Source organism: Lathamus discolor, chromosome 4, assembly GCF_037157495.1.
Source record: "Lathamus discolor isolate bLatDis1 chromosome 4, bLatDis1.hap1, whole genome shotgun sequence".
NCBI classification, from domain to species: Eukaryota; Metazoa; Chordata; class Aves; order Psittaciformes; family Psittacidae; genus Lathamus; species Lathamus discolor.
Window position 1 is genome coordinate 73104192 of NC_088887.1, and position 27075 is coordinate 73131266.

The 27075-nt window shown below is 42.9% G+C and overlaps 1 protein-coding gene across 5 annotated transcripts in view; it reads right to left on the minus strand.

Moving 5' to 3' along the window:
- The window catches only part of FARP1 (FERM, ARH/RhoGEF and pleckstrin domain protein 1), a 219546-nt gene that overhangs the window by 12909 nt on the left and 179562 nt on the right, over nt 1–27075 (minus strand). For 3 of the 5 annotated variants that reach the window (XM_065678031.1, XM_065678029.1, XM_065678033.1), the window contains 6 exons: nt 22308–22498; nt 19454–19543; nt 17130–17263; nt 6427–6508; nt 3616–3853; nt 1196–1326 (listed from right to left, as the gene is read on the minus strand). In XM_065678031.1, the coding sequence (XP_065534103.1) occupies nt 1196–1326; nt 3616–3853; nt 6427–6508; nt 17130–17263; nt 19454–19543; nt 22308–22498 (866 nt within the window). The remainder of the gene's footprint in view (nt 1–1195; nt 1327–3615; nt 3854–6426; nt 6509–17129; nt 17264–19453; nt 19544–22307; nt 22499–27075) is intronic. The other 2 variants (XM_065678032.1, XM_065678030.1) reach the window with 1 other exon arrangement.

Sequence of the window (27075 nt, forward strand, 5' to 3'; positions counted from 1 at the left end):
GAGTCATGAGCCATGACAGATTCTTGGGAGACAGGGAAGAGGCAAAGTGAGGGAGTGGGGAACGACCACAAATCCAGAAATGCCTATGCCTGGCACTGCCTTCACAACGGCACATCAACTTCAAACCCCTTTTTTACGTGTTTGAATCCTGAAATGAGCTAGACCCTAGAGAGCACAGCAAGCTGCCTCCCTGCCACAACCCTGCTGTGGCACTAGACACGGCCACAGCACAGCAAGCAAAGCAGCTATCCTGTGGGATCTACCAGGGCCAGATGGACACGCTACAGGGCAAGCTCAAGGGCTGCTGTATTTGCAGTTCAATGGAAAACGCATCTTTTCCCAAGCTGTTTCCCAGAAATACATTTGGGGTGAGAACAGTCTAACAATGCATTTTACCCACCACTTCAGTTGCTGCAAGTACTGTTCTTGTTTATTACACACAAAAGTCAGGGAGTAGGGGGACATTACTTCAACAACAGACAACTCTCAGGTTTGCATGTACAGATACATGCACTTACAAAAGTAAAAAAGGCTAAAATATTACACTGAGGCTTCTTTATTCCGAAGTAGGCCTCTGCTTTTAAAAAAAGCCTTCACAAGTAAGAAGAAGATGTCGGTATTTTTATAACACAATTAAAAGTGTTTACTTAAGGCAACACTGTCTCAAAAAGTACTGCTTAATGTTACAGGTAGATTAAAGAGACTGCTTGTTCCCCAGGGCCCTGAGTTTCAAAGCTAGGTATCATAAAAGGGCTGAATGTCCTCCAGAACTAATGTCTTAACTTTTCCTTTTATCTGCCATGCTCTAGCACTGAGGGTTGGAAAAACCAAAAATTAAGGGCAGAAAGAAATCAGGAAGGGTGCAACTGCTCAAGCTTTGAACGCTGTGATAAATATTACTTTTTTATCACCTCTGATGTAATAGGTGTTTGGAATTGCTTAAACCACCTGAATCTACACATAAGATAAACCTAATAAAATCAGTAAAAAGGTAATAAAGAGGACTGCTTCTTCCCACTTTAAAGGCTGCTGTTTTCTATGGCATTATGGTGTTTACATTTGCTAGTTATTGGTGAGGGAAAAAAGGTTGGTATGAGGAAAGGCAGTTCCACAGCCACTCCTAAAAACCAGGTTTCTAATATATACCTGATGCTTTGAAATTGTATCAGACCTTGACCATAACTCTGGTACTTACCCTTCCGGGGATCACCAGATTGTCTATGCCTATCAAGTCTTTCTTGAGTTCATGCAGCTTCTGGAAGTTCTCCATCTTTATCATATTGCCATGGAGCTGAGCCACCATTTCAGAAACCTCAGCCAAAGCAGCTAGATTAGATGGACAAAACCATAAAATGCTTATTAAAAATTTACAAGAACGCTCAAAACCAAAGATGGTTTCTGTCTGCAGTGTCCAGCTCATGAACCTCACCCTTCTTGTGTCGCCCTTCTCCTTCACAGTGTAAAGCTAACTCGGGCAGACTAAAACCCACACAAACTCTGGATGTCATCTTATAGACTGGAGGGGAGAGGGTGGAGTGTTGTAATGAAGAGACAGTCTATTTCCTCAACCAAAAGTCTGCTTGACTTCAGTCACAGGAACTTTGTTGGGAATACTCCAATCAATTCAGTGCACCAACAAATAGGTTCTCCTAAAGCGCATCTCCGATTAATCTAGGGATCTTCTTTATGCTTGGAAAAAATACTTATTTTCCCCCTGCTTGCAGCACACTGGGCCAGGTCCATACCTGAAAACTCCAGGAAATGGCAGTGTCATTTATTGCATCATTTCAGACAGTAAGCAGTAATTCTGGGGTTTGTCCTCAGTCCCAGCAATGAGAACAACTAAAAGAACTGCATGCTGCTGACTTGTATTGCATTCCATTTCATTCTCTCCAAAGACACTGCAAATAGCAAGTGACCTAACATTTGTGAGTGATCTTCCTAAGGAAAATCTCCAATGTTGAAGGGGATTTTTGCTGTGTGAAGAAGGATTGCGTGGGATACAGGAGAAAGCAGGCACTGTGAAGTCCCACTGCGGCAGCAGAAGCCAAATCGGGTGCAGGCTGCTGCCGATCTGCTTCCTGTGTCTTGCCTTTTTGCTGTGCCAACAATGCAGTAAGTCAGCTCAGAGAACTAAGCTGAAAATCACTTCACCGTTTGATCTGTCACGGGCAACCAGCTCAGAGACTGACTCCCAGTGCCATCATGTATGTGAGCACCAACCTTGATACACCAGTGTGGAAGGGCAGTCTCTGAATGGGCTAAACACACTTTAATGACTGATTTTAGCACTAGGAAGTGCAGTTGGAGTCAGTTAAAAAACACAGTCAAGGGAACAGTAACAGTGCTTTTTTCTGCCCTCTTACATCATTGCTCAGTGCACAGTTCATCCATCTGTTAGTGGGAGACCTATGCTCTCTGGTGGGATTCAGATCCACATTTCCCTTTAACAAAAATCTGCAAATACCTTGGTAAGGGACTGATCCCAGACCAATGATGTCTTGAGTCACTCTGTCCTTCTCATGCTCTCTTATTTTCACCATCCATTTCAAAAGTGGAGCTGGAAATAAACCTTGATAGGCACTGCACTCTGTGGGGAGGTGGGATCAGACACATCGTCCTCATTACCTAGCCTTGGCTAAAAGAAATGCAGGCACTATTTGCTGCATGCCTTGAGATCATTCGGGCTGTAGCTACATCCAGGCAAGCATCTGTGTCACGCAGCACTTCAGTTCCACAGACCTCTGTGGCACTTCCTGTTGCTACAGGTCAAGTTACTTCTGCACTTTGTGCATTGTTTGCTGCTGGTCCCATCATATAGCATCTAAGGAAACTTAGGCAGCTAACTCGGCTAACACCTTACAGCTGGGAGCAGTCATATTGAGCACTGCTCCCCACCCAAGTCCTTCCATGGATGTGCACTGAGTGCTAGCTGCATAGATAACATACAGTTATCTTTAAATAGCAATAGGACTATATCTAGTAGTACTACAGTAGATAGCTTGCAATGGGGGTGGGGGATGGGGGTGAGAAAAGAGGAAAACAAATCATCAGAAAGAAACAGCAGGCAGCAAGTTCAGGCTACCAGAGGAAAATTTCTTCACATTTAGAGAAAAAACGTTGGCAGCTTTGAGTTTGTGAAACAAATCATGGGAATGGGAGTAGAGCAAACTGTATGTCTGGAAAGAAAAATGACAACACTTAGAGAAATAACAGCAGCCACACTGAGTCAGTCACACCAAGGGCTCACCTGGGCTCCTAGTGGATCTGTAGGGAAATCCAGAAACAACGCAAGCACATATGGTATGTTCCCTGCGCTCTCTCCCAACCTCTCAACTGTTTTCAGTTCGAGTAACTTCCTGAACTGCATGTCATTTCTGTGTTTAATAACCCCCAGCAGATTTCTCTTCCAAGTACTCGCCCAGACTGTGACATAACGTGCATACGAGAGCCATCTTAATGCTACCATTTCTGGTCTTCTGAGTGCTGGATTTTGAAACTCAATCCTCTTTCAGTGTAGGCTTAAAAAAATATTGTTTCATCCCACCAGGCACCTCTAATGGATTTGGATGCCAATCCCCAGCTCCAGGAATTGGAATCTTTCCTCTTACTTACCTCTTGAATCCCTGAAGTCTATGTGGCTTGGTGGGTAGTGTTTGCAAAGCCTCTCCATTATCTGCTTGTAGTGCATCAGCCTGTGTAAAGGCCTGAGAAGGAAGGTGTTGAGAGGCAAGTAGCAGACTTTCTGTAGCTCAAAATCTCTGCAAAAGGTCTCCAGTTTGCGAGAGTTCTTGATCCCGTTCTCCAACTCCATTAAAATCTCATTGTGCTTCCACAGGTGAATTGTCAGTTGCTTACATGAACAAAGAAAAGAGCATGTGGTAGAGCTCTTAGCAATTACTATGAGGCATGACTCAGCTCAAACCCATTCCAATAAAAATCCAGCTAGCACAGCATTTGGGATTTTGCAAACCAAATCACTGTGCAACACAATGGCTCTGATATTCACTTGAAAAGCAGAAATGACATTACTCATTTAAGTGTACCCCCCATTCTCTCTGCATTCCCTGTAAAACAAAAGTACGTGAGCAAACAAAACTAAGTCTCACATCAGTAAGAAATCTAAAGGCAAGATGATGACATGAACATAGCTCATGCAAGTAGGTGCAACAGGGAGGGAGCCAGATGATGTGAATACAGAGCTAAGAAACAAAATGGGATTTTCTAGGAGGATGAAGGGATTTAGGTGCCCCAGTTCATTTAGGTGTTTTTGGGGAACTGAGATGCAGGCAAATGGACTTCTAGCTCTGCTCCCCTGTTATTAATGAGAAGTTGCATCTCTTGGGAATCTGAACAAACATGAAAACAGAGGCACTGTCTGACAGAAACGTCAGATAGTTCTTCGTCCTTGGATTACATCCTCTTCTGCTTAGTACAGTTTCTAAGATGATCCCACTGGCAGGAGGGGAGTTAAGTACGAGCAAGTGAATGAGCTTTGCATGAAATAACATAACTTCATTTAGGTCTCAATGTCACAGACACTCACAAGTCCTATTTAAAACAATTCAGCAGTGTGTTTTCTAATAAGTATCACAGGGTCTTCATTTGTATTTTGCAAAAGGTAAACTGGTTCTTCAGGATGCACAGAGCTTCTCTGAGCAGCCAAATAAAGTCTCCTGGTACCAGGTGAAATATTAATGAGCAACAAAAAGAAACTGAATGTGTACGTTGAAAGGACTTGAGAAGAGAGTTGAGCTTAATGTAATGCTTGTGCTTTTTGACACATTTCCAACCAACTCCCTCTCTTCTGTGATTTGTGGCTCCTTTACCAGAAACACACCTTCCCTACAGCTAAACTGTTTCCTCCATAAACTGCATATTCATTTTATGAGCCTGTATCTCAGGCAAAGACACAGAAGACCTCTGGACTGCTACAGAGGCTGCCCATTAATTACTTGCTCTTAACTTCTTTCCTGTATTAATTAAATGGGGAGTGTCAGTTTTCAGACCTTTTAATAGGTCTCAAGATAAATACACAGAGTTTTAACTATCTTCATTCTTTCCTGTGCAGTTCTTTAGGTCAAGCTGGGTTTTGCCTCTTTCCTCTACATATCTGCACTTGTAAGTGGTGGTGGATCTCAAAGCAAATGTAGAAAATCCTCTAACAGGAAAGGGAGGACGGCAAAGGTGAAAGCACACTGACAGCCCTGAGTTACAGTGAGAACTGTACACTACCTTTAGAATAGTGCTGTGTTTCTTCCGATGCAACTGAACTACGTCTTGAGGGGAAAAGGCAGTTCCTGCTAAGTATACTGCAGAAAGGGTAAGACTGCCTTATTGCTGAGAAAGCTGTCTATGCTGAGGAATGTAAGTTAAGATTCCCATATTCCCTTTTTCTGATTTGTTGTATAATCACCTGCATGTCATTTAACTTCTCTGCATCTCTCTGTCCTCCTGAAAGATAAGCCTAGCACTAATGAATGCCTCAGGAGAGCTGTAGAGATTAAACTGCCTTTTCCTCCAGCCAAGGACTCAAGGCCGCTCCAGTTAATGCTAAAGCAGCAATCACCAAGGAAAGATTTACCAGATAGTTTTGAATGTGCTTTGAGACGCACATGCCCAAGGTGCAGTGCCATGTTTTGCCACACACTGACCTGGATGCACAAGCTACATTACAATAAGGAAAGCTGTTATCCATCTGTGCTGTAGAAGTCCGTAGAGTTTTCACAGGTTCCTGTGCCTGCCTTCCATGCTGTGTATTCAGTAACACAGAGCATCAAAAATACTACTCCAGCCAGACTACGAAGCAGATGCAAAGCCTGCAGAATGTTGGAATTAGATGATCTAAGGTCCTTTCCAACCCTAACTATTCTATGATTCTATGATTTACAGTTCATATATGTTTCTTTGCTTTCAGCTCTAAAGGGATCAAAGGCAATTATTCAGATTTATGCAAATACTTTTCATCTACCTTGGCATGATAATGCATAAATACAAATTTCTCAAATCAAAACAATATCCAGATTACAGTCACTAACCCTGCAGTATCTTAACACTTATATTTGTATGAATAAGTAGGCACACCTGGCATTTGAACAGTCTCTTCAGCCATATAAATTCCCCTCTTTTGCCTTCTTATTTGAAAGAAAAAAGAACTGGAAATTAAATGTTCCTGAACTTTTGTGTTCGTTGTTCCTGTATTTGGAGAATGGAATGAGGAAAGAGGCTGGACAATTTAAAATCAGCTTGCAATTCTGAAATCTCAGGGCTCACCAAATGCTTGCTACTTCATCAAAAGGAACTTCTACTGCATAAGCCTTGATTACAATTGTCAAATACCAGCAAAAGAGGCAACATCATATGAAAATGAAAAGCACACTAATGTTAATCCGTGTCAGAGCTTAATAGTTATAGGATCATTCCTACCTTCATACTCTGAATGTTCTTTAGCATAACATCTCCAATTCTTTGGTAATCTCCTTTAATGTGAGCATTAGAGCGGCCTTCCCTGTCGGCAACAGAAGTATCACATTTAGTCATGCAATAAACCTGCATAATCACTTATAAGCACAGAAAGGGACTCAATAACTCATTTCTTTTAAAATCCTGACCCCCATGCTCCTTTGCTGGGGAGCGTGTGAGGAATCTTCCTGATGAACATGTAATTCCCAGGTACAGGACACCTTTCACCCTGCCTGGCTTGCACTCCTGGCAACAGAGAGGGCAGGCATTTATCAGAAGAATTAGACTTTTAAAGACAGTTACTAGTGGTTTTAAACACACCAGAGAAGGCTGGAAATGGCTGGAAGGAAAGGAAGACAGCAAAATGCCATGACAATATGTAGGCCTAGAACAGAAAGATAATTGTGTTTAGAAACGAGGAACTGCGCCCCAGAACAGGACCCGCAGGTGCTCCTCCTCTGAAAAGCTTTCTGCTTGTACAAGGGAAGGTGTGACAAAAAACCCCAAATCCATCCAGCATCTGGGATTGACTCATAAATGTTGCATACTGGCAGGAATTTTCTTTCAGTGTGTCACTTCTGGTATTAAAAATGCAGCCAGCTGCACTTGGGTGAGTGCTCCATTTTGGTGAAACCCAGCTCCTGATGAAAAAGATAGATATTCCTGCTTCTAAACCTATGTGTGAGACAGGCAGGGATACCACACACTGCCTGAATCCAAACATATATCCTAGAAAACAGGAGTCAAAATCATGAATGTAAGAACCCACTAAAGATCTGTTCCAACCAAGTCAGGTTTTCAAAAGAAATTCACTACAGGGTTGTGGGGAGAAGCACTGTCCTGCTTCTCCTTCCAGCTTCTAATACTACATCCAAGTTTCCTGCAGTGTGTCTTTTTACATCCTGCCCTTCAGCTCCCACATCAGTACCGGGATACAGATCCAGCCCTGATGTGAGCAACCGCAATTCAGTCAAAGAAATGCACTACCTTGGTAGTGGGTAGAAATAGAATTGAGCTATAAATGAACCCAAGGTTAACAGGACCTTTGTTTTGGGTTTCACCCACTTGCAGTAGTTCACACTTTAAAGAAAATTCTATGTGTAGTGAAGGGGTAAGTAGACAACCAGGTGGTAAATCTCTGCAATTTAGTCAGAGAGGTCCCACCCTCACCAGATCACAGAGGATGCAGATATTGTTAGGAATACTCTTTCACTGGTAAGACACATAGAATTTATTTCCTCTTTAAACCCATATCATTTAAATCCATATTAATTACATTAATAGATGCATATTCAGAAATATATTTTCTTTTGTAGAGTTAAACATGGTTATGGTTATGCTCGACAATCCCTCTGCATGCTTTTCTAACTGGGAAGTGTGGAGGGCAAAACTTACAAACGCTACACAGTAACAGCCCTATTTTATCGTTCAACAAAGAGACTCAGTCGATAAACAGGGATTGCTCCATGTTCATTTGAACAATATCCAGTTTCATAGGCTGTCTTTAATTATTTCCTATTGTGTTAAGTCTCCCAGGCATTCACATGCCTATTTAAACAAGAAAAATACAGTTCTCAAGATTTTTTACGTGTTTGCTTTTTTAATGAACCCAAAGGTTACACTGGGGTGAGAAGTCGTTTTGTGTCAATGGTAACTTTAATTAGCATCACCAGCTTTGCAAAAGCACTACATTATATAAACACTGCCATAGCTAAAGTGTGCCCCAAGAAATGCTCTATATTGCAAGGAACAGCAGAGGTATGTAGGGACATTACACAACTACAGTCTATACACGACCTAAGGAAAAAAGTCCAATTTCTCTCTCTAGGAAGCCTCTGCCTGTCAAATCATCTCCCCTCTGTGCTGCTCTCTGCCTTTCCCTTCCCCCGTGTCCTATCCATTCAGCAGCTCTCCCCACTGAGATTTCCTCTGAGAGGCTGTAAATAAAACTTCCCAGCCCTTAAAGCTCTGCTCAAAGTGGTGTGCATCGAAGTGCCCCCGACTGAAAACCACAACCATTTGAGGTCCAAGGCAGTAGCACTGCACAGGCAGGAAGCAAGGGGAAGATGCCCTCCACCCATGCAGTGAACATGCAGCATCCCATCCCAAATGGTTCACACTGTGCTGCTGCACACAATCCCAGAAATGTCAAAGCCGGATGAACTTGTGCTGCTGTCAGTAACAGCCTGGTATTTGGTAATTATCTCTAGAAGAATTCTTGCTTTATGCGTTATTCTCTAACACTCTGGCACTACCTGGATCCTTTTTTATGTCTCTGCCTTTAATCTAATGGACTTCAGTTTGGTACCTTTCTGATTTACTGCCAAGATAAATATTAAATACGTCATTACAGACTGATACTTCTAAACAGAAATTGCTATTCTGATCTCAAGGCTACAATACAGGTTGGCTTGAATACTTGTTGCAAATTTCTTTCCTACTAGCTGGCTACTCAAAGGCTGACCACAAACCTACTGAAGTCCTAGTGAGTGTTTCCATTGACCTCGTAAATTTCAGCTAGTAATCAGTGCAGCTGTTCACTGAACAGTCAGGTCCTTATTTCCTAAAAGTTGACCCCCTCTTCAGCACAGCCAGCACTGGCTTCTTTCATAGCATCTCATCACACCAGTCACACGAAAAGCATCAGGGACATTCCCCTTCATTGGCTTAGGACACAGACTGGTCCGAGGGGTGTTTTTTAAACAGTCTGAGGGCTTTCAAAATCTTCCTCTGCACTTTGCAGAGAGACAAAGAGGGAGAGAAGGGGGTTCCTCAAAAGCAAGAGCCTCTCTCCAGCTGCTGGCTGAACAGTGAACTGCTGAACTGTACCCACAGCCCTCAGCCCAGGCCAGCAGAGATAACCTGTGCTGCAGGCAGATGCATACCACTGGAACAAATAAAACCCTAGGAAAACCCAGAAATGTGATGGCTGAGTATTCCTCTTTGTTCCAGCCATTCTCCTTGCTTTGGTTATTTATTTCCATGCAAACACTGGCTGTTACAGCAGAGATGATTTTCCCACTGGGGATGGTGCATACGCATGTGGGCTGTGATGTGGAGCAGAGGGGCAGGGAAAGCTGAGGACAGGCATAGGGGAACATGATGACTTCACATCTGCCTCCTAAATCCCATCCTCCACTCCGCCCCAGCTCTCTGCCGTGACTCCATAGCAATCCCTACACTACACCACACCACCCTCTCCCCAGCTACTCAACAGTGCAAATCCCAAGTAAACAAGAAGAAAAGAAACACCAAGAAAAGAGCATCCAAACACACAGAATATTAAAATAAAACCCAAACACACAACCCATCAGATGGTGTCTTACTGCTGCAACAGCCAGAAGCACAGCAGTGGAGAAGAGAGCTCTCCCTGTGTGTATGTTTAGAATAACAACACCCATTGCACTGGAGGGGGAAGAAGCTGCTCATTTGTTGTGCATCGATGGCTAAACTGTTCTTCTTACTCCTTGTTTTCACAGGTTACTGTTTGGACATGGTATCTACCTGCCAGTGACAAGGGACAGAGCTCAGGGACTAGGTTCTTACAGATTTTTATCAGGAGCTGATTATGACCTGACACTGCACACAGGATGTAGGAGCCGCCTTCCCCACACATAATGTGCCTTCATTCCACTGACATTGTGGTCTAACGCCTCAGAAAATCATGCTGAATAGTTATTCAGCATGATTTAATATCAGGAAATACAATCGTATCAGGAGATATTATTCTATAATCTGATTTCCCATTTTTCTCCAAATAGTCCCTTCCTTTTTAGAGTAATGCAAGTGTAAGATTGCAAGAGGAGGACACCAACTGTTATATCTGATAAGAGACTCCGACACTACCTTATATATTAGTAAAAATGGCCACCAGCTTGACTTACAGAGACTACACAAGCAGCTATGTTGGATCTTTTAATTACATGAACTTCTCAGTGTACATCATTGAAAAATTAATGAAATCTTAAGTCAGCCCATACTACCCTCCATCATCCAGGACTGGTAGTAGAAGGAACAGAAATTTGATGGGGATGGTGGGAGGGCAAAGAAGGCGAGAAAGGTACCTCAACAGAGATTTTCTCCTCAGGTCAACATAAAAAACCCCTTTACTTCAGCCCTTCAATTAAAAAGAAAAAATAATAACAATAATAAAAAAATGCAGCAAATTATATTTACAGTGTGTAACCTTTGTTAGATGTTCAGGAACAGCATCTCCCTCCTGGAGACTATAGGCTGTCTTTGAGTACTTAGACACTTTTGGCTTTTTAGGACTATTATTAACTAAAGTTCTGACATTAAGAAATACCTTAAACATTCCTCATTACAACTACCTTTTAAATAAGAGGAACATTTTGTAACTGGAAAAGAAGAGTTGATGCAAGTAAAACATCCTCTTCCTAGCACCCACCCTGCTATTACATAGTGCCTTACTGCCCTGCCCATTCCAGCCCCTGATGCAGCTGTCCTGTCAGCAGTAAGTGATGCATGAAATGCTGCTCAAAGCCTAAGAAATGTATTGCTGAAGTCATCAGAACTCCCTAGATTCCCACCAAGCCTTCAAGGAGTGTTCACACATTTGAAAGACTTCGGGCTGGCTATCCCTGTTGTGGAAGGAAACCCAATGTACAGCAAGCATGTGTCACTAATACTTTTAAATGGTAAGAGATTAGGGCAAATAACACCATCACATGGAAATATACGTCAGTGCATTTCACAGTATATTTCACAACACTTCATGCCTTGCTTTGGAATGTCCTCAACGGTGATCCTGGGCACACCCCACCGAGAGAGCCACAAGCGTAACATGGCGCTGCTGTGACTAATGGAACCTGGACAAGCTACTTCTCTCCCATGATTTCAAATTCATTTGGGTGTAGCAGGCTCTATACCCCAGAAGTATCCAAAAGTAACTTCAGAAAAGAAACTGTCCTCTCAAAAGTGAGCCCAATGCTGTGCCACCAAGCCCCTCTTAATATCTTTGTCTTAGGAATCCACACTGCATTAACTCCGAGGTTTGTACTACGATACATACCTCATTTCTGTACATAGGACCAACACTGCCCAAACTTCCCCCTTCTTCCCTCTTCACCAGACATGCAGAACTAGCTGAGCAGTCAGTGCTCATGCATTTGCAAAGCCAAAGATAAGGGCTGCTGCCTTGTTTATATAAGCTGTTTATAGGAATGTTCTTCAGGACCACAAGTACTATTTCCCAAACAAAAAATGGATAATAAATCAGCATTTTAGCTCCTCTTCCTACACCTCTCTGAGTGCTTTTTATTACAGGTTTTCAAACTGGCTTCCATGAATCCTGATGAAGGCTTCTCCTTTCATATGCTAAGATCGAAGAGCTTTTTTCTTGCAAATCACCAGCCACACATTTCTCAGCCACATCTGGTCATACTGAGTAACAGCTTGCCTCAGAAGTGCCTGTGAACTGGGAGTCAACCAACTGGCTTTCCTGGGAGGAGATGAGCCTGCCTGCATTTCTGCAACACACATGGTGCTTTTTCTTCCAAGCCCATGTATAAGGCACAAAATACAGATTTGTACTAACTGATAGTGCTTCTTAAGGCAGAAATGGCTATTCTGGCTTGCCCCAGCACTGCTCTCTGCAATGTTTAGTGGTCAGCCAAGGAGGGAAACCTACAATTCTCCATTTGCCATCTTCTGTCAGAATTCACAGAAACCAGTATGGAAATTTGTAATACAAACACTTAAAGGGGTGTGGGAAGATTAGATCAATATTTTTGGCTGGAAAATGGTGTTTGGGGCCCAAATGAACAGCCTATTAAACAGCTTAGATAAATAAAGGAGTAAAACCTAAGTGACTTCTCAGATTCAACCAGCCAGATGCTAATGGAGCACATCACACTTTGCCTGTGCTGCCCACAGTGCATAACATCCTTGCGTTATGGTGTCCTCAGCATAAAAAGGACATGGAACTGCTGGATATGGTGTCCTCAGGATATGGTGTCCTCAGGATAAAAAGGACATGGAACTGCTGGAACAAGTCCAGAGGAGGGCCACGAGGATGATCAGGGGACTGGAGCACCTCCCGTATGAAGACAGGCTGAGGAAGTTGGGGCTGTTCAGCCTGGAGGAAAGAAGACTGCGCGGAGACCTCATAGCAGCCTTCCAGTATCTGAAGGGGGCCTATAAGGATGCTGGGGAGGGACTCTTCATTAGAGAGACTTTAGTGATAGGACAAGGGGTAACGGGTTCAAACTTAAACAGGGGAAGTTTAAATTGGATATAAGGAAGAAATTCTCTACTGTAAGGGTGGTGAGGCACTGGAATGGGCTGCCCAGGAAAGTTGTAAATGCTCCATCCCTGGCGGTGTTCAAGGCCGGGTTAGACAGAGCCTTGGGTGACATGGTTTAGTGGGAGGTGTCTCTGCCCATGGCAGGGGGGTTGGAACTAGATGATCCTAAGGTCCTTTCCAACCCTAACTATTCTATGATTCTATGGGAAACAGGAGCCGAGATATGCCATGGCTGAGATATGCCGTCTGTATTTCCTCCCAGCAGAAAGGGTTGAGAACTCCACACCCTGCACCCAAAGCCTTGCTGAGGAGCAACCTGAATGAGTCCAGGACTAGGACCTGGATGCCTGTGTGCTGGACACAGCTCTCCTGGCACTTGCTAACAGAGCAGCCTGATGTACACTGTTCCCTGTCCCACATCAGGCAGCTTCCTGCTCTTTTCCCTCCTCCTCTCTTGCTGCTCAAGAGAGCAGAGCCCCATGCATGTCTGCATCCCCTAAAGTTTGTCCTTACTCTCCTCAAACCCCAGGGCCTCTAGTGGGGTATCTTCACTTGGTCCCTGGAACATGGACAGTCTTGTGTAGAGAGGGTTCAGCACAGTTGGGGTACCTGGGAGGATCCATAGGCTGCTTCACTGGCCCTGCAACAGCACAGGCTGGGTAGAAAACATTGCCCAGAGTAAGGTATAACTGATCTTAGGATACTGTGTAATAAGCTCACCAAGAATCTGCTCAGTTTCATAGCCAGAAAGAAACTACAGCTGTGAAAAAAGCTGCAACTTTCTATATTCTGCAGTTAGCTACTGATGTCAGCATCAATCCACATCTTGTTAAAAACTTCATCACTATGAACTAGACCAAGATGTGATACTCTTAGGAAATGCAGTACTAAAGAGAAAAATGAGTGAATTGTGTAAAGAAACAAATCAGACCCGCGAGGATCTATAACTGGGTCAAAAGGATACCAGCCCTTAAGATGTTCAGCAGCAAACAGCCTGCCTCTGGCAGCAGATTCAAACAGTTCAGAGGCCCTTCAGCAAGCCAGAAATGCTTTTAATAATGCACACAACCTGAGCTTCTTTGAGCCAAATACTGAGTCTATAGATGTTTTAACAGATTCAAAGCAGAGAGCCACCTAACGATTGTAACGTGCAATCCTCCCCTGGCCTTGCTCTCTTCACAGCTCTTTGAGCTGCTTGGATCACAGCTTCAATGTGATCCAAGTCCTGTACAAGCGCCCAACACATGAAGGTTTGAAACAAACCTTAGACAAACACACTGATGCAAGCAGGCTGAACTGTGCTTGAAGTTGATAAAACCCAGCATCCTACTTGCTAGGGTAACATAGATGACTGGTTGTAGAAGGCTCTTCCTCTGAGACAAGGTGCCACAGCACACCTGGGTAGCTAGGGGCTTTCCAGTAGCTTGATGAAGTCCACAGTCCTTTCACTGAAAGGCCCTTTTTTCACAGACACATAGAATGGTTTGGGTGGGAAGGGATCATCCAGTTCCAAACTCCCTGATGTAGTCAGGGACACCTTCCACTAGACCAGGTTGCTCAAAACCCCATCCAACCTGGCCTAGAACACTGCCAGGGATGGGGCAGCCACAGCTTCTCTGGGCAACCTGTGCCAGTGCCTCACCACCCACAGAATGAAGAATTTCTTCCTTATATCTAATCTAAATCTCCCCCTTTCAATTTAAAGCCATTCCCCCTTGTCCTATCCCTACTTGCTCTTATGAAAAGTCCCTCACCAGCTTTATTGTGGGCCCATTTTAGGCACTTGAAGGCTGCTAGAAGGTTTCTGTAGGACATGCCACCTGCTTCTGATGAATGCAGAGCATACTCACATCTCAACACACGCATCCCACCTTCCTTTCTGCTCCACTTGCCTGGAAATTTAGAAGAGCTGACATAGAAGGGTCAGATTTAAACAAGCCCATTTGAATCCTGCCCATCACTGCCTGCATCAGTGCTGCTGGCTCAGACAGGCCAATGAGGAGCTATGCAGCTGACGTAAGAGTCTGGGCAGTGCTCTGCACAGTGGTGATGAACACAGCCAAAGCCCACTGGCTTAAAACTACCCGAGGCCAAAGGCAAAGGTACAATCATGGCAATATGGACATCGAGCTAAGTGACCTTGACCACACCGCTGAAGATATTCCCTTCCATACTGCCACTACGTGCTTCTTCTACATGCTGAGGGGCTGTTTATTTTTTGCTACTCACCACTTAAATTAAACAGTAATCTCTACAGGATAGATCTTATTGCTTGCGGCTTATCTTGGCATCTATGGCATTATGTAAAAGCACCATCTCCAAAACAACACCAGCCAGCAAATCCGCCTCTTTTCCTAAGGCATGTATTCAAATCTTCCAGAACTTTACATAACAAACACCATCTTCAAGAGTGGTATTATGCTAGGTAAACTCATGCTGTTGGTTGCAAACTGGATGCAGATCGGGGGAGGAATGTGATTACTGTCAAGTGAATGAGAGCAGCCGTCAAGAGAATTCCCAGTGGCTTTACATTAGCTGTGGAAGGACAAGTAATAGCTGAGCTGACAAAGTCAGAATGAGGTGCCCAGCTGGGACAAAGTTACCTCAGCAGAATAATTTTGAACAAATTTGTATTGCAAAGTCACTTCATTGCAGATCAGCACTTTGTATCACAGGGTAACTGCAGTTTAAATATGGTATTAGGAGCCTTAAACTGAGGTTTACCACTCTGTGAAACCATAGCCTTAGGACACAAGGAAAAGCTGGAAAACAAAAGGCTTACTCAGCTCTAAAAGAAGCTAACTGAAAAGGAGAAACAAACCCATTGAAAGTCTAAAGCCTGAATATTCCTTCTTTCTTTCTTTCTTTTAACGCAGCTCCCCACACTTCCTACAATGCCACCTTTCCACAGCAGTCTGTTATTGCAGCATCTTCCAATTTTTGAAAAACATCACACCTGAACAGGAGGTTGGCACCCACCTGTAGTGCTACCAGCAACCAGAAGGATATAGGGGGAATCTCTGTTTCAACATGTGCCCAAGCGATTAGCCCCCAGACAACTCAATAGATTAGACTGCTCTGATAGACAGCAGAACTTGGCCCTGTACTAACTGCATAATTATTTATTTTCTTACCACAAACTCTGAACACCAACTAGTTGGGGATTATCCCCAACCAGTTGTTAATCCTACACCATGGCTGGAGAAACAACCACTATTTTATAACATTTGATAGTGCCTTATTGGAGTACCTGCAATAAATGTCCCTTACTGGAAAGCAATTAACACCAGTAAAAATCCTGACTGGATTACACCAGTAGCAGCCCAGTGAAAAAAGGGCAATACTGGCAGAGTTGCTGTGCAGCACTCTGCCTTAAGAGTGACCTTATGTCGAGCATCAACCATGGACCCCTGGGCGAGGATGTGAGCCAGTATGAGAGGCAGGATGAGAGGCAGTATCACATTCCCCTCGTCCCAGAAAATACTGGCTAATTCTGGAACTATGCAGGGTGGGTTTGGCTAGAGCTAGTCTGCAATGTGTTGTGCTCTCATTCAATGACCCTGCTCTTCACAGCAGAAAAGCTGAACTCACACACTCTAAGACTGTGTTTTGCTTTTGTTTTGATTAATTAGTTAAAGAGGCATTAAACTGATTAGCACTCATCAGGTCTGCCTGCTCTGCTTTCACATGGTTTTCCATTGTTACTTTTCTAACCACAAAGCAAAAGTTGGGCTCCCAGCACCAAAGATAAACTACCAAAAAAACCGTCTACACACAGCAAGACAATCTAGTCCAGACAGGTCTAACCAGAGCAAGAAGAGGGCTTCTGTGTGCTGCCTCTGCTCAGATATCAGTGGTCAAATGAACTAAGAGTCCTCCCAGAAAAGAATTACTCAGTTCATAGCTATTTCACAAAAATGCCATGTTTTACTGTCACTATTATGCTAAGGGTAGATAATTTTAAAGTCCAGTGCCCTCTTCCAACACTCTGTCAATTCGTAGAGTGCACTGCAGACTGTGAGAGTGCCAAAAATGTGGTGCCTGCAGAATGGTCTCTGAAAACCTACACCTATTTGATAGAATCCCTCTATCACTGGTGAGCCTGCTTGCAACATGTTTTTCAGAAGATCTGCCATACAGAAACATTGACATTTGGCAAAAGAAAGCTTCATCCAGAATTATTATCTCATTTGCATGTCTGTACCTGAGATATCCAAACAACAGAGTTTGTCGAGTAAACATGAACAAAGCATGATTCAATATACCCAGTCTGTTAATAACCAACAGCTGTAACTTTCACAGACCTGCCACTACAGTAGAGCACAACAAGTTAGCCAAAAGGGAATGCAAAAACGCTCAACTGCATGAAATAACACAGCTAAATAACAAACAACAGTCTTACCACAGAGCAAGTCTCTGCTCAATTTCCTTGAGAAAACCAGCATGAAATTTGTGCAAAGGTTCAAAGTTGGAGAAAATAAGATTTTTCAGTGTTTCGGGCATGCAATCCTCTTGACTCACTGCACTCTGAAGCCACTACAAACAAAAAAGAAGCAAAATTATCAGGGGGTGAAATGCAGCAGGTATGATTATTTGCTGTCTTTATACACCTAACCCAGTAAGGATCTCATTTAGCTGGTGCTAGGAATACAACCCAGGCTACCCTTGGCACTCATGCATGCTGAACTGGCACTCCTATCTGTGCTTAGTTATAAAAGAAACTCCCTTCCCCTTTGCCATCCCTCATCAAATCATGAAAATTCTATTCATGCCCAAACTGGTTCATCAATACAAACTGAAGCTGCAAATGCTGTAGCTGCAAGAGAAAGTGTATTGCAATGCAACAAAAAAATATGCTCTGCTTTTTGCTGAGTTCTGTCTGAAATCCCTTTCACAGGAGTTGGTACAGTAAACACTCAAGCCCCTGCTGCTGTGTGCAGCTAAAGAACATCATGAACTTTGCACAGTGAACAAGTAGAAGGATGGTACTTTGCACTTGCAAGACAAGAGAGTAGGAGCAGAACCTAGGAGGGTCAGTCCCAAACACTGTTAAGACTGCAACAGGTTCCTGCTCAGTTTGCTCCATATTCTCTTTATTTCACCCTAAGAGACCTATGGGGGATGTTACATAGGACTACATAGCCATAGGACTAGGGGTCCTGCCAAGGTGGCACAGTCTCTAATCTTCAACACGATAGCACTACTACCTCCTGGCTGCCCTGAGGGATTCTAGCTATCTATGGTTGACTTCCAGCAGTGCCTAGAAGGCTGCTGGGACCATAGAAGGCTGTTGCAGCTGTCTTGATTGGCACTGACTCAGCTGGGGCTGATCCAGCCCTGAGATAGAGAGATCCCTCCCAAGCCCCCCTCTCCCTTGCTTTGTCTCTACACTGAGCAGAGCTGAGGTTAAAGAACTGCATGTTTACCAAGTCACGCATGACACTTGTTCCTTCTACCTTTTCTAATGACACTGGCTACTCTCAGTGTTCTCCTGGGTGAGTCATCTGTGGAGCACAGCTGATGGGCCTGGTGATTAGCTAAGAGCCACTTGCATGCCTCTTGGTGGCAGAGCAAATACAAATTTGCCTACCACAAGAATAAAGACCAGGGTGGGAAATTAGGTTTAGCTCTGAAGAGCTAAAACTTTCTGTTTCTGCAGCCACTGAGGGAAACAGAAGATGAAAAAAGTGTATCTACTGTTGAGACTGCAGCAGTGACCACTGTCCCACAGAACCTGGCCTTTGTTGCCCCAGCTTCACAGAAAGCCAAGGTAAATAGGCAGTGGGACCACAGCTGCCTGTAACAATCATGCTGCTCTAGCCCACACTGGCTATATCTAAGCTGGCATCAGAGCAACTGCATCTGCCATGTGGGCTCCTGAAACAGATGAGAAGTTGGGAAGATGAAAACAGATGAAACAGTTGAGAAGTTGTCCGTGTTTCCCAGCTGGTACCAATGGAGTCTTCTCCGCAGCACATCCTCTTTGCCACAACACTCAATGCAGGACATGGCCATGCACCTCACAGTTTCACACACTGGATTATTAAAGAGCTAGTTGATCTGGAGCTGGCAGCCCTGCTGAAATACCATGAGGGGTTTTGGATCCAGTGCCCTTTTACAGACAATTGTTATTTAAGGCCAAATCTCGCACACATTACACTTGGAAGTTAAACAAGACTGTTGGTGTGTGTGCAAAGAAGACATGTATTTGCCTCAGTGATTTTAACAATCACACGCTGATCAGATGCTATGGATTAGTGACTCATTTAACAGACAGCTTCACTTACTGAAAAGTCAGAATCATTCAAATAGGTACTCCACAATACTTCATGTTAAATGGAGAGCATTTAATCCACCAGAAAACATTTATACGTCACCCTAGAGAGCTACTTCAGTTTTAAGAGAAGTCATTGAAAACCCACAGGCATTTTTAGTAATTATGACCACAAAGTATGAGAGCAAGAAAAAAAATAACTCAGCGATGTCTCAAGTTCCTCAACCTAATATAGTTTTGTAGTGCATGTTACTAACCACAGTGCAAATCTCTACTCTCTGCTTTTTATGTTATTTCCTCCTGAGAGCTGTACTCCTCTGCTCTGCAGAGAGTACCTACAATGCAGAATATGAAAGTAGCATGGAACAGCTAAAATGTTAAATGGAGCAGATGAAATACTGCTGCTGACTAGAGATTCACATGTTTCATGAGTAATGCTCAAGTAAACATACCGATGTGATGACTTCAAGGTCCTTCAGGTATGTTCGTTCTGTGGTTGCCGCTTCTTTAGCAATGAAGTAAGCTTTCTCAGTTGGGAATCTCTGCAAATTGCAAACATATTAGGTTCTCATCTGCTTTTATGGAGCTGCTTTCTGCAGGAAAAAACTGCAGACAACAATTGCCAAGAGAGTTACAAACTAGTGACCCTTGCTTGTGGTTACTGTGACTCATGCTTGAATGTTCCTAAGCCCTGAAGCCCTGAAAACAATCCTTCATTGCAAACACAAGAGAACAAGCACTTTCTATGGGTTCTTGAAAGACTTTTTTTCTGCCAAGGTGATTGCTACAGCTCTGGGGTGCTGATGTTCCTTTTAGGTTATTCCACACATCCAGAGCAGGATGTATTCTTAAGTTCACAAAGAAATCCTTTGCAGGCTTAATAACCATTTCATAGAATCGTAGAATCATAGAATAGTTAGGGTTGGAAAGGACCTCAAGATCATCTAGTTCCAACCCCCCTGACATGGGCAGGGACACCTCACACTAAACCATGTCACCCAAGGCTTCATCCAACCTGGCCTTGAATACCGCCAGGGATGGAGCACTCACAACCTCCCTCAGCAACCCATTCCAGTGTCTCACCACCCTAACAGGAAAGAATTTCCTCCTTATATCCAATCTAAGCTTCCCCTGTTTAAGTTTGAACCCGTTACCCCTTGTCCTATCACTAAAGTCTCTCTAATGAAGAGTCCCTCCCCAGCATCCCTATAGGCCCCCTTCAGATACTGGAAGGCTGCTATGAGGTCTCCACACAGCCTTCTCTTCTCCAGGCTGAACAGCCCCAACTTCCTCAGCCTGTCTTCATACGGGAGGTGCTCCAGTCCCCTGATCATCCTCGTGGCCCTCCTCTGGACTTGTTCCAGCAGTTCCATGTCCTTTTTATGTTGAGGACACCAGAACTGCACACAATACTCCAGGTGAGGTCTCACAAGAGCAGAGTAGAGGGGCAGGATCACCTCATTCGACCTGCTGGTCACGCTCCCTTTGATGCAGCCCAGGATACGGTTGGCTTTCTGGGCTGCGAGCACACACTGCCGGTTCATATTCATTTTCTCATCGACCAGCATCCCCAAGTCCTTCTCTGCAGGGCTGCTCTGAATCTCTTCTTTGCCCAATCTGTAGTTGTGCCTGGGATTGCTCTGACCCAGGTGTAGGACCTTGCACTTGTCGTGGTTGAACTTCATAAGGTTGGCATCGGCCCACCTTACAAGCGTGTCAAGGTCCCTCTGGATGGCATCCCTTCCCTCCAGCATATCAACCGGAACACATTTGACAAAATGACAATAATTACTGTCTGATTATTATAAATTTCATCATCATCCATCATTCTGGATAAGAATCCACAGTAAAAATACTCTTAAAAAAGTAAAATCCCATTGTGGCTTGACAATAGTGGGAGAGGGTTAGGGTCTTAGGGTAAACTACATATTTCAAATTTCAGGAAAAAAACAAAACTAAAATAATAAACCAAACAAAATCTTGTGTTACCCAAGAGGCAAAAGTCATAGAATCACAGACTCACAGAATACCAGGATGAAAGGTACCTCAAGAATCATCTGGTCCAACCTTTCTAGGCAAAGCATGACCTAGACTGCATGTACCAACACCCTGTCCAGCTGAATCTTGCAAGTGGCCAGTGTTGGGGAATTCACCACTTCCCTGGGGAGATTATTCCAATGGCTGATTGTTCTCATTGTGAAAAATTGTCCTCTTGTGTTCAAGTGGCTTTGATCTCTTAATTTTGAAAGGTCAAAGGACCCCAACTGATCTGCTCTTTGTTGCTCAGGAAGCAATGAGGAAGAGCAAAACACCCATAGATCTTTTGCTTCTACATTTCCACCCTGAAGATCAATGATACAGAGGATGTGCTAGAAAGGGGTGCAAAGCAGATTGTGGGTATTTTCTAGCCAGTATATAACCCCATAGGAACCATCATCAGCTGGTATACACAGCAGTCACTGGCTGCTGTAACTTCGACTGACACAAAGAATCATGAGGCCATTAACTGATTCTTGTTTATTTTTCTTCTCAAATTTCTCTCATATCTTGCTAACTCTGCACAGTGGGAAAAAGAGATCTTCCTTACGGATGCTCCCATTTTCCAACAAAGCCATCTGAGTTCCTACCCTCTTCCTCTTGAGATGCTCAGGCAACAGAAAGACAAGATCAACCCCCTTGCCCGGCAGTACAGCAAGGAGAAGCCAGCAGGCATCGAGAATAACCTGGCACAGACAGAATCATTTCTGTCTTCTAAAAGCAGTGTTGGATGTGATGCTACCTTATGGCTTTGCTGCAATGACAGGGCTGAGCCAAACTCTTCCTGCTGAACACTTCAGGCTGTGCCTCAAAGAGCGTTTTCAACTCCTGCAATCAAATGCTCCCAGTGGTGGTCCCAGTAGAGACAGACTGTAAAGCCTGGGTTGGACACTCCTGCTCAACGCCGTGTCTTTTCCCTGTCACCTGGATATTTTCTCTCCAATAACACACTGTTTTGTTACAACAAACTACCAACTCCTTAAAAACAAGTTGGATTTATAGCAGACCCTGTCAAAACATGCTTTTAAAGTTCCAAGCAATAGGACTGGCCCAGATTTATCCCACACTAAACTTATGGACACAGATCTACCTATCTTCTCTCTCCTGCTTAAAAAGGAGCTGGGGCCCTAATTCCTTCATCTCTGCTCAGGACCCAATTTGATTTATCTGTGTGAATCCTACAGCTGCAGGGGTCCAGATATTAGTCACTTCGACCAACAGCAGTAGCCACAACACAACATGGAGAAGAAACCCAAGGCTCTGCCTTACCTTTCTCTTGACCTCTTCCTCATCATCAGTCCTGATGCATGATGGGTCATTCAGCAAAGGGCTGATCAAGGGAGATGGCTGCTTGGCATCAGGGCTCAAGTTTGGAGATAAAGACATGTTTGCTACTGATGGGCCTCCTTGGGAATTGATGGAGAGCTCTGAAAGGTGAGGGCTGCCAGTCAGAGAACCTGCTAAAAAAAATGTAAAAGAGAAATCAGTTAGGACAAGCTCTCTCTAGAAAGTACCAAAAGGAATTACAACCTTAAGTTGCAGTATGTGAAATTACACTATAAGACACAGCCATCAGGGTCCTCAAACTAGTTCAAATGGACTTGAAGCCAGAGAATGTGCATCCACTTGTATTAACCAAGGGACTGGAGCACTTTTTTAGCTGATAAAACTGGCTGAAATTAGTGTCTCTGTAGGGAAGGGATCAAGGCATACATGACTGGCTGCAATATTTACTGCTAAACATCAAATTAGTATCAAATTTTTCACTACTGTAATCCACTCAATGAAAAAGAATAAATACAACCATAAGGGAGTCACTCTAGGAGTGCCATTCTTTCTAACAAAGTAGAACTGCAAAGACTCAAATATTATTTCATATGGAGCTACAGGACACAAGTTAGAACAAAATTATCTAATGGAAGTCTAGAGAAAAAGAAACTATGACTTTCTACAGCAGTGTTGCTGCTAAAACCAGTCTGATCTAACATGAAAAGAAAACTACTAGTTCCCCAATTTCTACACACAGCACAAGTATGTATATTATACCTTGTAGGTCTTTCCATGCTCCTCTGATTGTTTGGGATGGAAATGCTAGCATTACATTTACATAAGAAAAGCAATACTTTTAATGCACAAAGAATGACATCTTCAGATTATCACAGATATAAAGTCCCATTTAATTTTTGATTAAAAATATTAAAGAATCAGACAATTAATTACACTTCCATGGATTTATATACACTACATAAAATATAACTGAAATTAGCATTTTTTCTTCTGGGAGGCAGCCAGACTACTGACTGCACAAAGGAAAGAGTTTGCCAAAAATGCCCAATGCTTTCCCAGTTATCCCCTCCTCCAAACCTCTGAAAATCTAAACCTGTTTTAGAAGATGGATCTGTCATGTGGAAGAACATTTACAGTCTGTAGCGTTTTGGAATCATACATCAAAATCCAACCCAAAAAATGTGACAGGTTCCTGATTACCTCAGCTACTAGGCTACTAGGATTAAATGTAAACCACATACATTGCCATATATAATTACGGTCACACACATTTTACTGTCATGTGTTTATGCCCTCCCTAGATTATGATAAGTAAGTGCTCCTGCTGCTACAACACAGCTGAGGTACTCTAGTATACATAGGCACCAATAAATGTAATTAGGCCAGTAGTAAAACCTATTTATTTTATGGAAGAACTCAATATTTATTCCTAGAACATGAATGCTTTCAAATTCCAAACCAGTTCATGTTTATATATCATTCCTTTGAGAAAGAGAAGGAAAAAACCAATACAGTTATTAGTTTATGTAATCATGAGTTATGTAGCCTATTATAAATCAAAGTCAAAGCAGTACTTGTCTGAAATAAATGTCTGTATTATTACAGCTAGCAAGAAAGGATTTCCCAACAGTTTCACACTAAATCAATGTTCAGTGAAATTTGAGAAAATGCCACAGCTTGTTACACAAATGTCAATTTTATTGACACTAGCACACAACTGTATACAGTGTTTTCAAAAGAAATGGAATTCATCATTGAGAAATAGTGAAACAGATTAATAGCAAGGTTGTAAAGTTTAAAGTACTTAACTACATTACAAAAGACATAAGAAAAGTGGTATCACCTCAAACGTGGAAACAAAGAAATTCTGGCACTATGTCTGTCATATGACAGTGAATAAATGATTTGCACCTCTGTGAGAAGTTCACAGGCATTATAGTCTAGAAGTTAAGTAGCACCTATCTGTGATAGATATAGATATATTGACATATCTATCCACCTATTTATAATCCTAAATCTAACTTCTAATGTACTGGAATTTTTATCAGTACAACTCAAGTATTTCAAACTACAAAATACCAATTGGATAATGGATTAAAAAGATTTCCTAACCTACTCTTGGAAGACATGACTTGGGAAAAGTATTATGGAAAGTATCACAAAAAGTGTGCCTGGTAGCTCACAGCATTGAATATACACCCCACTGATTAAACACTTGCACATCAATACATCACTGACATTCTCAAAGTTATTTTGCAGCAAGTTGAAATGCTACATCCTCCTTTCTGGTATCAATACGGATATGAGCGGTGACCAAAGCCAACGACCACCACCTGCAAGCAAGAGCTCAGTTAGACCCCATCTGCCAATATGCAGAACAAGTGAAAATTAAAGCTAGGTATAACAAAGTGGCCTCAAAATGCTGTTACATTAGTACATTCTAGGGTCAAATTACAACCAACACATCCAAAAAGATTAACACATTGGATGTTGTCCTGGTAAAGGTGGGAAAAAACCCTCATTCTGCTGTGAGAAAGTAAGTCAGGCAGAAATGAAAATGGAAGGTCTTCTCTCCCGCATCGCAAACCAATCAGGACAAGTGTCATGCTGGTGGGTCATAGCAATGCTGCAAAGTGACATTATCTTTTTCATGGAGCTGAGGAACAAATAACCTGCATTAACCAAACGGTCTTTTCATCTGACCTCCTGTCACATAAGAGTATATTCATATACGCTCTACTCATCAACTACATACTTCAGAATATAAGCAGAAGCAGAAGGGAGACCAATCTTATTTACAAGGTACTGAAATGTCTTGCATTTTACCCTAAAAGGTTCATTGACTGACAGGCAATTATTAGTAATGTCAGTTGTCAGATTCAAGTGGTACTGCACAACACATTGGAGGCCTAAAAGGTTTGCAGCTAGTAACATGGAACTGTCATTGCTTGTATGTGATTTTATTTAGTTTCAGACTTGGGCTATCTTTCAAATATAATGGAGCCAGCTATATACACACAAACCAAAAGACAAGTACAAAAGGATGTTTACCAAAGGACTGCTTAAGCACATGCTAAAATTACATCCTTGGTGGAGTGGGTAGGAACTAAGCACATGCTTTAATTCTTATCTGAGTTCGGGATTAGGAACAGAAACGAACAGTGGTTGATGACTGGCAAATAACGAGATACACTTTACCACGGTATAGCAGATTAGCCCATCAATGTCAAAGTACCTGGAGCAGTCCTTAGTTCCACCAAGCTAGTTTACTCTCCAGGCACTGGGAAAGGTGCTACAGCAGGAAAGGTGACAGAAAAAGTAAACTTTGATTGAAAGCTAACTTGAAAACCAAAAAGAGAACAACAATGGCATTTTACATGGCCATGAAACTATGGGTTATTGTCGTACCTTTACACGTGCCTCATCCCTCTTCATCAACATACGTGTTCCATGTACTAAGTCAAATGAAGCCAGTGGCTAAAATCAAACACATAATAGCTATGCCTCTGTCAAAACACGCATCACAGTTACTTACTACAATTTGGTGGAGCGCTGGAGTGGGGTGCCCAGCCAGAGAGGGACAGGCTAACCTCTGTGCCTGGCTGGCCAACCGTGATCCATCCCACTAGCACTATGTGCTCTACTCTAGGCTTGCACCATGCACAGATGTTAACCCATAGGAACCCGTGCTGAGGTTGGTGCCTACAGAGCCTTGGGCTGGCTGAGCTATACTGCTCTAAAACACAGCTAGTACCAGGAAAAAAAAAAGAGTTCAAATCAGTACTTTTCAGTTGATGAAGAAAGTCAGTTCAAATCATAGGTAAGCTGAACTGCCTGCTGCTTTGTTGATTACATTGACAGCATAAGATGATCTGAAATCCCTGGATGAAGACTTTGACCTAACATGGGTGGGCTCCCCTCTTTGTCAGGAAGACAAATGGGACTCTGTATCCTGGAGATACTCCTCCTCTATGCCTTTTCTCCTGAAACTGCTGAAAAACAAACTACAGACACTTAAGTGTTCTGCATCTGCTTCAAAAGTTCCTATTCCCTACACACAGTTTTAACAGTGAGGAAGAGTACAGCAGTGTTAAGGTGCTCCTGGGTATGTTCCTCCTCTACAGAGTCCCAAGCAGTAAAAATGACTCAATTACGGGAACTGAGAGGAATCATCAACCATTGCTGAAGGTGACAGATTCTGCTGGAAAACTTCATGTACAGCTACAGTGCTCACTAACTCAACTGTAAAGATTTATATTGTTCTTAAGGTTTATAGGTTTATTATTAGAAATTTAAACGTGTTAAGAGCCAGAAAAGCACCTTTCTTAATATCTGGAATGCTGCAGGGCTTGTTCTCTCTTAAGCCTGCTCCACAGCCTGATCCGCAGTCAGGGGAAGCTTGTGACATCCAGATCCCTGTTACTCTGCTTTAATGGCAGATCAGACTTTTCTAAACTCCAGTCTGAAAGATGAGACCCAAGTTGGTGCCCCTTTGTGTTTTGCATTACTGAGCATACCACTTATGAAGGCTCTTTAATAGGAAAGTATCTGACAGAGCTGCCACTGCTGCGACCACACAGGTCTAGCTTAATTTTCCATAGTCACAGTGGTTGCATTGTCTCTAATTTCTAGCTAAAAAGTTTTGGTCAGACAAAGATGCATAGTACAAAATGACAGGGGGAACAGATAGCACCAGATGAAGTGGCAGGAATTTTCATATGCACTTCATCAACGACTGAAGTACCTTAGA